Raw genomic sequence first — 13666 nt, 5'->3', positions numbered from 1 at the left:
ACATGTTTTGCCAATGATGGCTTCCTCGGGGGACTTGAAGACCACTAAAGGCTGGATTTCCGAGGAGAATCTGGACAAGTTTTTATCATGGCTGCAAATGTATTAGAAGCAGTGGTCTCTGCTACATTTGCAGCTGTGATAAAAAAAAAAAAAATACCCCTCGGGAATGCAGCCTTCAGTGGTCTTCAAGTCCCCTGAGGAAGCCATCATTGGCAAAACATGTCGGGAACAGAAACCTTAACACGAGGATTCATTGTTTTTTCACTCTTTCAATGTTTGCGCAGTATTTTTCATCCATTCTATAGAGATAAATATTGTTGCAACTTTGGAACTGGATTCAGAGTTACCACTTGTATTTTTGATACATTCAGTGATCTTTTCAAAAAAGCATTACATTACGCAGACGGCAAAATGCAGGAACATACATCTCTAGCATTTTTATACTTTAAAAAAAAAAAAAAAAAAAACCTTGCATCAATGAGGAGACCTACCTGCAGATAAAACCCCATGATTGATTCTTGGTAAGCTTAGAGGTGCCAGCTCAATCCATAATTGTCTGTTCCGATCATATAGAGGGCACATACAACGAACATTGGCCAATGGCTTCCGAGACCTTAAAGGGCAGACATTACATATTTATTTATTCTGTTACTTTCCTATAAGAAGTATTATATCTTCATTGGCAATTAGTTTGAATGGAGGAATCTCCAGGGAATTTACAAATCCTTTGTAGACTTAGAATGCATCTACAGCGTTATCCTCCGGTGAACCCGAGATGTAGCCTATGTGAGCAGTTTTCATGCCAATCTAGTTATTGGTATTCAGAAGTGAAGTCTAATATTTTAAAGTGGCTCTGTCACGATCTCGGTCTTAAAGCCCCACTCCAGTAAAAATAAAATATCCAGCTTTACAGCATTGGTTCACAACACCAGGTTTTCCAGGTAAAATTAGGCTTGGTTTGTGGATATTCAAACCATGTCCCCTTATAAAAACAATGCCACTCAATTTTGTGGAACACATTAAAGCGGGGTTCCAACCACAATTAGCATTTTTTAAATGTATGTCCTTTCATCCTGCGTTTTTATAATATAAATCTGGTCACTTACTATTTTACAATCCGCCGCCGCTCCGCATAGTTATTCAAAAAAGACAGTTTTATAAACTATATCCACACTGTTGTCATTTTGCTTGTGGGCATTGTAAAGCCCACAAGCACTTACTTCCTGGAAGTCTTGGATGGGCAGTGATAATTGGGTAGCGCACTGCATCCTGGGAAATGATGACACACATTTCCCAGGAGCATTAGAGGGAGATGATGTCAGACTCCTAGGTGATTCCAAAGGCAGATTTTGTGGGACCGCATAGCAACAGGCATTTCCAGATGAGTCAAAAAATGTTTTTATTTTATTTTTTTCCTTTTTTTAGGTCTAATGAGCACAATAATGAAAAAAATAATTTGGGATGGAAACTCCACATTAAGGTAGATGTATCCGTCTCATCACATCTCCCTGTGTGAAAACGCTTGCAGTAAATAAAAGGCAAACCTTCATGGAGGAACCAACTTGTTTACAAAAACATTAAAAACCAAAAAGTTTACAATTCATTTTTAGTGAGCATATATTTTTAGGTATTATTGCGATGTTTTATTTAAAGTCATTCTGGTTAGAAGTAGAGGCGGGTTACACCACAGTCATCTGTGTCCAATTAGGAAGATTCTTTCACTTCCTGTCATAAAGACTCAAAAGGAAGCAAGAGGACCCCCTCCGTTTTCACAGAACAAGTGTCCCCATTGGAGGATTTCCCTCTATTCCTGATCTGGTGGCAACTAAAAATTGTACATTTTCCGGTATATGGATTTAGTATTTGCTCCCTCTAGTGCAGGGATATGCAATTAGCGGACCTCCAGCTGTTGCAAAACTACAAGTCCCATCATGCCTCTGGCTCTGGGTGTCATGCTTGTGGCTGTCAGAGTCTTGCTATTCCTCATGGGACTTGTAGTTCTGCAACAGCTGGAGGTCCGCTAATTGCATATCCCTGCTCTAGTGCTTAATCTACAAATCTTTATATTTAATAATATAACCATAATATGTAAAATATAAAAGACCCTTCATCCTTGGTGACATTTGTGATCAGTATAATTAAAGAATAAGGACGTTACAAGGAACACCGCATCTAGCCCCTCACCCCTCTTCCCAAATCTTAAAAAAAAATATATATATTTTTATACTTTAAGTGTCTTTAAATTTTACATATTGTGGTTATATCAGGGTTTGACAAATTTGCTTGGAATCTAGGAGCCAGCTAAAAAAGTTAGGAGATAGAAACCGCGTCCCGTCGAGCTCGCGCGCAGAAGCGAACACATACGTGAGTAGCACCTGCATATGTAAACGGTATTCAAACCACACATGTGAGGTATCGCCGCGATCGTTAGAGCGAGAGCAATAATTCTAGCTCTAGACCTCCTCTGTAACTCAAAACATGCAACCTGTGGATTTTTTTAAACGTCGCCTATGGAGATTTTAAAGGGTAAAAGTTTGTCGGCATTCCATGAGCGGACACAATTTTGAAGCGTGACATGTTGGGTATCAATTTACTTGGCGTAACATTATCTTTCACAATATAAAAAAAAAATTGGGATAACTTTACTGTTGTCTTATTTTTTTATTTAAAAAAGTGTATTTTTTCCCAAAAAAAGTGCGCTTGTAAGACCGCTGCGCAAATACGGCGTGACAGGAAGTATTGCAACAATCGCCGTTTTCTCTAGGGTGTTAGAATAAAAAATATATATAATGTTTGGGGGGGGGGTTCCAATTAGAGGGAAGGAGATGGCAGTGAAAAATTACATATTGGAATTGCTGTTTAACTTGTAATGCCAACGGCCACCACCAGATGGCACCAGCTCACAGAAGAAAGTTTGGGACTTCACAAGGCCGCAAAGCTCCGGCCTCAATTACCGGCCGTCGCGGGCCCGCCGCGATCACGTGGCGGGGGAGGTGCGGGCGCACGGTGACACAGGATCCTGTGCCTCCGTGCGCCCCCCACCTCCCCCACTGCGCAATCGCGGCAGGCCCGCGGCGGCCGGTAATTGAGGCCGTGGCTTTGCGGGATTTTAGGCCGCGGCGTCAATTACCAGCCGCCGCGGGCGCCAGGTCACAATTTCTTGTCGCAATTGCGACCTGGCGCCCGGATAGTGTCGACCCCTGGGTTATATTATTAAAGATTTGTAGATTAACCACTAGAGGTTCTTAAAGTGGAACAATACCCCCAACAAGTTGACAAAAAATAAAACAAATCAACATTCTTTAAGAAGGGACATACATTCCACATTAACCACATGGAGCCAGCACCTCCCAGCCCTTTAACCACTTAAGACCTGGACCATTATGCAGGTTCAAGACCTTGCCCCTTTTTGCGATTCTGCACTGCGCCGCTTTAACCGACAATTGCGCGGTCGTGCGACATGCTTTCCAAACAAAATTGGCGTCCTTTTTTTCCCAACAAATACAGCTTTCTTTTGGTGGTATTTGATCACCTCGGAGGTTTTTATTTTTTGCGCTATAAACAAAAATAGAGCGACAATTTTGAAAAAAGAATATCCAAAAGGTGACATGTGTGTGGTCTCCAATACTTGAACATGAAGCCATGATCTAGAGGCGTATGTGATGCCAGAGGCCAGATCAGGGATATGCAATTCGCGGACCTCCAGCTGTTGCAGAACTACAAGTCCCATGAGGCATAGCAAGAATGACAGCCACAAGCATGACACCCAGAGGCATTATGGGACTTGTAGTTTTGCAACAGCTCTGTAGGTCCGATAATTGCATATCCCTGCTTCATGTTCAAGTATTGGAGCCCACACATGTGGCAGTCATCTAGGAAGGCTGCTACATGTTTATCCTACAATGCATTATTTTGATACAGTTGTCAGTTCTTATATATCTATTATACAATGTATCAATTTGCTGTTGCCAGTTTTATTTACGTTCTGTCAATGGATTTTAACATGTCATGCAATTACTACCAAGAAACAAAACACTGTTTTTACACTGACCGTTTTTTCGCTGCCACACATACCTCATTTAAAAGTCCCACCTATATTTTTTCTCTACTGATTAAACCCAACCACACAACTTGCACCTACAGGCAAGCCTAGATTAAGGCTTACCTGTAGGTGCAAGAAATATCTCCTTAACCTACACGGTTAAGGAAATATTATCACACAAACGGGCACCGATGTCTACGGCACATGTGCGCCATAGACAACAGCGCAGGCACACTGAGCGCGCCGTTTTTGTGAATGGGATAATGCCGTGTTTTCGTGCATGCGCGGGAGTGACATCAATCGCCGCTTCAGCCAATCACAGTGCCAGAAACAGGAAGAAGCACCAAGGTGACATGGCGGCGGAGGGGGAACTAGCAGCACTTCGGGGTCTTCGATTTCAGGTAAGTGCCACATAATGAGCTAGTATGCTATGCATACTAGCTCATTATGCGTCTCTCTCTTGCAGGTGTTTTTTTTTTTTTTATTATTATTTAAGAGGCCTTACTTCCTTTTTAGACTCCTTTCACATGGTCGGACCATTCAGGTCCACCTGCCAGTTTTGTTGGCGGACCTGAACGGCCGCTCCATACATCTCTATGGAGCGTTGTATGTCAGTGGAGACATGTCCGCTGACATCCGATCCGCAAAAATCAACGGGGAGGGGCTTGTCCAGCTCCGCTGTCTCCTATGGATGATAACGGACAGCATGTCAGTTTTCATCAGATCTCACCCGCTCCGATATGGATGGATGGGGACGGATGGGGACATATCCATTTTCATCAGATCTCTCAATAGGAGACAGAGGCGCTGGACAAGCCCCTCACCGCTCCGTGAGCAGAGGGACTTGTCATCCGCCGGCTCAGCAGAGATCCATGGAGAAATCTCCTGCTGAGCTGGCGGACTCCACTGAGATGGATCCACCTATTGTGAAAGGGGCCTTAGGGATGGAGCTGTATTCATATACATTTAAGTTAAAGTGCCACAAAGACCCCCCCCCCCCCCTTTCACACATTGATAAAGTTTTTAATGCAGGTTCATCTTTTTTTTAAAGTACATCTAAAACTATTCCCAAAAAAATAAAGGAAAGCTGTAGCATTTAATGGAGGGGGGACATTATAAAACGATAGAATTAATGCACAGAAGTGTCACCTACACTCGTTCCTCTCCACCCGCTGTCACAATGCATTCTGAATAGCCTCTGGGCTTGAAGGAGGCCAGGACAGCCTCTCCTTGCTGAGGCTGACTCAGGGGAATGTTGGTGCATTCTCGGACCATTTCTCGTACCAGTGGCTCGTTCAGCATTTGTTCGCGGAGGTAGCTGGAGTCCAAACCACTCACCCACAAGGCCGAGCTTACATCCCTCATGTAAACCTGAAGGAACAAAAATAAATTCCGTTAAGGTACATTAACTACAAAAGAAAGTCACAGCAACAGTGAAGTTAATCAACTGCAAAGATTGTAATGTTTTTCTGTTGAAAAGAGTTACGTGAAGGCTTGGGGCACCTGCTTCAATTAAAAGGGATTGTAAAAGTCTCGCTTTAAACAGAGCAGCCAGGATCCTCCTCTTCTCGGGTCCCTCCTCGCTGCTCCTGGCCTCTCCCTCCTGAGGAGTGCCCCCTTGTTTACACAGGCAGATCCCTGTTCTGTCACTGTGGGGAACAATCGCGGGTGGCCAGCTTACATAGAATCCACCCCACCCACCGATTGGCTAGTGGGCAGGCACAAACTACAGTTCCTGAGGGAACGCGCCCACCTTCCGCAGGACAATGACAGCGGCTAGTCGGCAAGCAGTTAAAGCGGTTATAAAGGCTGAAAGGTTTTTACCTTCATGCATTCTATACATGAAGGTAAAAAACCTGTCTGCTGCTCCCCCCACAGTACTCACCTGAGCCTCCTTTCTATCCAGTGTTGTAAACGGGAGCCTCAGCTGTCCCGGATTTCTCTGTCAAAGCCAGTGAGCCAATGAGAAGAGAATGGGAGTGGGCCAAGCCATGGCTCCGTGTGTCTTATGGACGCTCCCAGCACAGTAGCTGGCGGTTACCGAGAGCTTTCCGATCACATGACAGCCAATCACAGCAGAGGGCGGAGAACTGAAGTTACACTTTGCAGAGCTCAGTGAAGAGAGCTCTGAGAGCCGATTAGAGGGAAGGGACACACCCCCTTCACACAGCATACAGCAACAGAGCTGCAGCTGTCAATCAGCTGGATGTCCCTCCCCTGTCACCATTTGTTTCTTGGTGTTGGCAAAACTTATCAGAAGTGACTCATGCTGATAGAGCAATAAAGCAGCATACAGAAATGACACTTTGTATTCTGGATTAAGACAAGTACACACTATAGAGCGGGGGTAAGCAACCAGTAGATCGCAGACAGGTGACTGGTAGATTGCGGTCTGGGCTTGGACCCGCCATTCCAGAGCATCAGAGTACAATGCTGAGGGGCTACTTGTAAAGTTGCAGCTATAGTAGAGTGCAAAAGCCGCATAAGCGGATGTCTCCTCTGTAGTCCCGGCTCCATGCGGAGTGATACCAACTGCACTCCACCACTTCTCCCGGCTATCGGTCTCCAGAGTAGTGTCAGCAGCAGGAAAGAAGAGATCTTCAGGTCAGTGTGAAGCAACACACCGGGCATAATAGTAGCTTCTTTCACACTGGTGTGCTGTGGTATACCCAAACCACGGGTGCAGTGCATTATACCTACAGGTTTGCTGCGCTTAGCCACAGACTTCAATTACATCCTGCGGGTTTGGTGAACTCTCTGATCGCAGGAGGGGCTCAGAACAGTACGGGTTCATTTACATTTGTAGTTTGGGGGGGATGGTAAAACCCCATAGTTAAGGCATGTTTTACCACCCCTGTCCCAACAGCACCCCTTTTAGCTGCAGTGGTGGTCAGGAGTGTACACGTGTCGCAGTAGGTTGCCTCCTCACCACCCGATGTAGACCCACAATTGCCGTGCAATGCACGCGATTGTGACACGGTAGCACGGCAATTCGAAATCAGGTGTGAGGCGAAACTGTGCCCAGTGATCTTTGGCTTTACCCACGTTGTTCAGGCAAATCTCCACCTCTTTATGGTTGCCTACCTCTGCTATAGAGGGACGTGCTTTGTTCATATTTCATGGCTGAGGTTTACAACCATTTTAATGGCTTGTACATAAAAACGTAAAAGTCAAACTACTAAATGGTGTTTGTAAAAATTTATTCGGCCATTTAACAAATCTAAATACTTAAACAATTGTGAAAATCGTCCGCTCACAGCCAGAGCTCATAAAACGAATAGGAGTACAGGCATACAAAGGGAGGCAAGGTTCCTTGCATATACAGCGAGCCAAGCATGCCATCAAGAGTTTAGTAGCTCAGACAGATCAGTCAATGAAAGCTACACTACTCAAATGCTGCAAGAGATCAAGTAACAAGAACACTTCGCAGATAAAAGTCTCAGAGGAGCCATAATGCACTCGGAGTACTTATAACACCGCTCAGCCTAGTAATACAACTATAATGGCATGCTGAGGGATTCCACTAATGCTTACCATAGTCACAAGTTCACCCAACTAAACAGACATCCTGAAGCACCATCAGGTGAAATATCCTGTTTTCAAAAATTAGTATTAAAAGGACTAATAAAATATGGCATTCTATCGAGTTGATAAGTTCATTTTGCAGAGGAGCCAATTTCCAAATAGTAACCGATGAGAATATTCCTGCTACAATAGATATATAAAAGCAAGATGTGCACTTCCAATGGTATACTGAACAGCACAAAAAGGGAGCAAATAGGAAAAGTTCATTGCTAGGGTTTACACCAGTGCTCGACAAACCCCAGGCGCCAGGTCGCCATGGCCCAGTTTCCCCGACCTTCAAGGCTGGGAAAAAATGTAATGCAGTGCGATGTGCATTACATTCAGTGAAGCACAGGGGAGACATTACGGGTCTTTGAACCCTGGATGTCTCATTAAAGAGAACCTGCAATCAAAAAAAAAAAAAAAAAAAAAAAAAAAACACATGGGGGATCACAAACGGCTCTGGCTGTGAAAGGATTAAGCCCTGGTTCACACTGGTGCGATTTGACATGTCATTGCACCATCCTAATTGGTGCATTGTTACATCTGCGGTGCTGCACCGATTTAAAAAAGTTGTTTCTATACTACAAAAAAACTGCACAGATGTCTCTGTAATCGTGGCCAAAATCAGGACTGACAAGTGGGAGAGAAATCACAGGATTCACTCCCAAAGCCCAGTGTGAACCTGGGATAAAGGACAGGTTCACCTTCGGGAACATGTTACACTCATAAGCTTTAAACAAAACATTTTTTTACCCACTTCCGGCCATCGATATACGTCAGTCCTTTGACGTTAAATACCGTTGTAATGGCAGTAATAAGCTGCCATAACCCCAGTGTTTTCTTCATCAGAGGGTGGTCCACTTTAGGATTAAAGTGTCTCCGTGGCAAATTTGCCGCAAGATCACAAAAAAAAAAAAAAAAAGTGGCAGGAGAGGTAAGCTGCGTCCCGGTCACCTCCGCTGCTTACCGGAGCCGATGTTGTCCCCTCAGAGGAAGGAAGTCGAGTGAGGGAAAGATGGCCCCCACTCAACTCCATACCATTGGATGATGGAAGCAATGTCAAAACGTCACACTCACCCAATTGCCTTAAAAAAAGGGACAATTCTCTTTTTACTGAAAAAAATAAACCCCACCCCCCAAACACTTTTTTTTTTTTGTTTGTTTTAAAAGAGTAAATGTGAGATCTGAGGTCTTGTCATGCTTTTTTTCTATTACAACCAAGGTTTTTTTTTTTCTTTCTTTTTTTTAAAGGGAAAAAGTGTTATGGGAAAAAATAAAATAAAAATTATATTATATTAATATATATACCGTATTTATCGGCGTATAACGCGCACCCTAATTTTAGGAGGGAAGTTTTAGGAAAAAAACTTTCAACAGCCCCTTTTATATTCCAAAGCCCCCTGCACATTACACAGATCCCAGCACATGACATGACACACAGATCCCAGCACATGACATGACACACAGATCCCAGCACATGACATGACACACAGATCCCAGCACATGACATGACACACAGATCCCAGCACATGACATGACACACAGATCCCAGCACATGACATGACACACAGATCCCAGCACGACATGACACACAGATCACAGTTTTCAAACTTCCTGTGAGTGCTGTATGGGTGGGGGGGGTGGGGGGGGATACTCTGCCCTCCTACATGCTTCTCCTGTCACAGTCGCTCCACTCACCCAGCTTCGGCGTCAGCGTCTGTAGTCCCGACGTCTCACGTCTCCGGGTGTTGATACCCCTTCAAGACAGCACCGGATTCGGTCCCAACGGATGCCCGCAAAGCCGATCAGGTCGGCATCAAACTACAGTCTCCCGCTCAAAACGCAGTCTCCTCCTCCTCTCCTCCTCCAATCTGAAGCTGCACTCGGAGGGGGGAGGAGGAGCAAGAAGAGGAGAGAAGGGACTTTTGTTGATATCTTTAGTACGCCGGCGGGCTGTCCAATGCGAGGTGGGACGACCGGCACGACACTCCCTTCCAATCCCCGCATTGGTAAACGAAAATGACATCGGCGTATAACGCGCACCCACGATTTCCCCCTGATTTTAAGGGGCAAAAAGTGCGCGTTATACGCCGATAAATATATATATATATATATATATATATATATATATATATATATATATATATATATATATATATATATATATATATATATATATATTTATTAATAATAAAAAAAAATAGAGCACCCCATCCCCCGTGCTCACGTGCAGAAGAAAAACGCATAAGTTGTGCCCGCATGTGTAAACGGTGTTCAAATCACACGTGAGGTACCGCCGTGATCCTTCGAGCAAGAGCAATAATTCTAGTAAAAGACCTCCTCTGAAACTCAAAACTGGTGACCTGTAGACAATTTTTATTGGGATTTTATTTTTTATTACCAAAGACATGTAGCAGAATACACTTTGGCCTAAATTTATGAAGAAATTTGATTTTTCATTGGATGTTTTATAACAGATAGTAGAAAATATTGACTGTCTTTTTTTGTTTGTATAATAAAAATAAAACAGCGATGATCAAATACCACCAAAAGTAAAGCGTTGTTTGAAAAAAAAAAAAAAAAAGAAGATATACCTTTCATCCGGATATAGTGTTGAAAGACCGAGCAATTACCAGTTAAAGTACCGCAGTGCTGAATAGCAAAAAAATGGCCTGGTGGTAAAACCTTCCGGAGGTCAAGTGGTTAAACAGTTTCAGCTACTCACAATAAAAACAGGAGGTTAAAGTGTTACTAAACCCTCAACAGTAAAATTAGGCTGTATATGCAGTAAAGCATGCTTGTTATACTAACTGTGGGACCTAAGGGGTTAATCCGCTGATTGTGTAAAAAGGCGGTTTGATCCTGTCTTCTCTGATCCTTCCCCTCTTCCACAGTGCCCAATCCAGCTCCTGATAGTATGAAGCCTTGGGGGCACTCTGCACATGGTCAGTTTGGTGTGTATTGTTAGGTTGTTTTTTGGGGAGTTGCATGCGATCAGCACAGGGCCAATCAGCACTGTCCAGACAGAAGGTCAGATGTTCTGCAGCCTTATAGATCAGTAAGAAGAGAAAGAAAAACTCCTCCTACAAGCTTAAACCAGTGCTCAGCCAGACACTAATAACAGGAAGTACATAAGTATCAATAGGTGATCAGCACAGGGCCAATCAGCACTCTCCAGACAGAGTGTCGGGGGTCATGCAGCCTCATAGAACAGTCAGAGCAAAAAACGGGGTTACTTACCGGTAACATCCCTTTTCCTGGAGTCTTTCAGGACAGGTACTGTAGAGAGAGACACAGGCTCCTCCCCTCACAGGAAACACCGCCTTCCAATTAAGAATTTAAGCCTCATCCTCCCTCAGCTCCTCAGTTTTTTCCAGAGTACCTCCGGCCAGCTGGGGAGACACAAGAACACGTCATAAAAGTATAAAATTACATCTTACCTGACGGCCTCGTCTGATGAGTTTCCATAATATCCCCTACAACAAAGAGGGTGGGTACCAGTGCTGTCCTGAAAGACTCCAGGAAAAGGGATGTTACCGGTAAGTAACCCCGTTTTTCCCTGTTCGTCTTTCAGGACAGGTACTGTAGAGAGGATAAGCGAGCACCTTACCCTAGGGTGGGACAACTGCTTGCAGTACTTTGCGTCCAAAAGCCTGGTCTTTGGTTGAAAGTAGGTCCAGTCTGTAATGTTTTACAAACGTTGAGAAACTAGACCATGTTGCAGCCTTGCAGATCTGCTCCGGGGAAGCACCAGCATACTCTGCTTGGGAAGTTGCTACTGCCCTGGTGGAATGAGCCTTGATACCCTGTGGAGGCTCTACTCCCCTAGAAGAATAGGCTAGAACGATGGCTGCCCTTAACCACCTGGCTATCGTGCGTCTAGAAGCCCTAGACCCTTTCTTGGACCCAGAAAACAAAACAAATAGTGAATCAGCTTTCCTGAACTGACTTGTGTAATCCAAGTATTGTAGGACACACCTCCTAACATCTAGGTTGTGAAACTTGTGTTCCTGTTCCCTCACAGGATTTGAACAAAAAGAAGGCAATGTTATTTCTTGACTTCTGTGAAACTTAGAAGCTACCTTTGGTAGAAAAGCCGGATCTGTCTTAAAAATGATGCGATCCGGAAAAACTTGAAAAAAGGGGACCCTAATAGATAGGGCCTCGAGTTCGCTCACTCTCCTGGCAGTAGTGATCGCTACTAAAAATACTGTTTTGAGAGTGATCACTTTTAAACTACATTTGTCTAAAGGCTCAAATGGTTCTACTGTAAAGGCTTGAAGAACCAATGAGAGATCCCAAACTGGGAAGTTGGAGGTTTTAACAGGTCTCCGTCTACTCAAAGCCTTAAAAAATCTAGAGACCCAAGGGTCAAATGCTAGTTGTTTTTCAAAAAATACACTTAGCGCTGACACCTGACCCTTCAGCGTGCTAGTTGCCAACCCTTTATCAGCTCCAGCTTGAAGAAATTCTAAAACAGCCACAGAGCTGTTGACACTGAATGAGCTTTCTGCACACCAGATGTTAAACCGTTTCCACACTTTTTGGTAAATGGCTTGCGTCTCCTTCTTTCTACAGCTTAGGAGTGTTTCGACCAAGCGTTCTGAAAACCCTTTGCCCCTCAGCAGCTCTTCCTCAGAAGCCAGGCTGCCAGGTTCCATCTCTCTACCTGCGGGCAGCAGATTGGACCCTGCAAAAGGAGATCCTCCCGAATTGGTAGAATCCAAGGAGATTCTATCGATAGATTTTTTAGGATAGAGAACCATGGTCTCCTGGGCCAATGAGGTGCGATGAGAATGAGTGTTGTGTTCTCCCCCTGCAGTTTCCTCAGGACTGCTGGTATTAGAACCGGAGGGGGGAAAGCATAACACCTGGAGAACTTCCAGGTTTGGGCCAGAGCGTCCACCGCCAGAGCTCCATCTCATCTGTTTAGGGAAAAAAAGAGCCGAGTTTTGGCATTTTCTCTTGAGGCGAATAAATCCACCTCCGGAAGACCCCATCTTTGAGTGATCGCTCTGAAAACTTCCTGATTCAGAACCCAATCGCCCTCCCTCAGTTTCTTCCTGCTGAGGAAGTCTGCGACCTGATTTAATTCTCCCTTCAGATGTATGGCTGAGAGGGACAAGACATTGGCCTCCGCCCATATGAGAATAGATTTTGTCAGATCCCATAAGGACTTGCTCCTGGTGCCCCCCTGCTTGTTGACATAAGCTACTGCCGAGGAGTTGTCTGTCCTGATTCGAACATGCTGTCCCTGCAGCTCCTTCTGAAAGGCTTTGAGGGCTAACTCTATCGCTTTTAGTTCTCTCCAATTCGAAGATTTTTGCGAGTCCTCTTTTGCCCAGCGACCCTGTGTCAGAAGGGAGTCCAGGTGTGCTCCCCAACCGGAGCCACTGGCATCTGTTGTCACTGTTCTGGAGATCGGGGAGATCCAATCCAGGCCCTGTAAAAGGTTCGCCCCCTTCCTCCACCACCAAAGGGACCTCTTGATGTGAACCGGTATGGATATCAGGGAATCCAAGGATTCCGGTTTGTGGTCCCAAATGTTCAGTATGAACAGTTGTAGAGGTCGGAAATGCAGACCCGCCCACTGCACTGCAGGAAGACAAGATGTTAATAACCCCAGAGCTGACATGACTTTCCTTATCGGAAGCTGGCCACTGCTCTGAAGAAGTGATATTACGTTGTCCACCTTCTGAACTTTTTCTATTGGGAGAAAAGTCATCTGTCTGGTTGAGTCCAGTACATATCCCAGAAAAGTGACTCTTTGGGAGGGTGTCAGGCTGGATTTTTCCAGATTGAGTAACCAACCTAGGTTTTCCAGAATCCCCTTTGCAACCTGGAGGTCCTGGGACAACCGTGTCGGGGAGTCTGCAAAAAATAGCAGATCGTCCAGATAAGCTACCACCAGGATGCCCTTGAGACGTAGAAAGGCTAGTACCTCCACCATCACTTTGGTGAATATGCGGGGGGAAGAGGAGAGCCCGAAGGGGAGTGCTTTGAATTGCAGGTGAAACATCCCCTCTCTGGACCTCACGGCCAGTCTGAGAAATCTCT

General features: G+C 44.7%; 1 protein-coding gene across 1 annotated transcript in view; it reads right to left on the bottom strand.

The window, feature by feature from the left end:
• GAN (gigaxonin) overlaps positions 1 to 13666 on the bottom strand; it is a 44912-nt gene that overhangs the window by 12766 nt on the left and 18480 nt on the right. Inside the window, exons 4-5 of the mRNA XM_040329175.1 lie at positions 5196 to 5413; positions 492 to 613 (exon numbers count right to left, since the gene is read on the bottom strand). Coding sequence (XP_040185109.1) covers positions 492 to 613; positions 5196 to 5413 — 340 coding nt within the window. The remainder of the gene's footprint in view (positions 1 to 491; positions 614 to 5195; positions 5414 to 13666) is intronic.

The sequence above is a fragment of the Rana temporaria genome, chromosome 11, assembly GCF_905171775.1.
Source record: "Rana temporaria chromosome 11, aRanTem1.1, whole genome shotgun sequence".
NCBI classification, from domain to species: Eukaryota; Metazoa; Chordata; class Amphibia; order Anura; family Ranidae; genus Rana; species Rana temporaria.
This window is presented reverse-complemented; position numbering and strand designations above follow the sequence as displayed.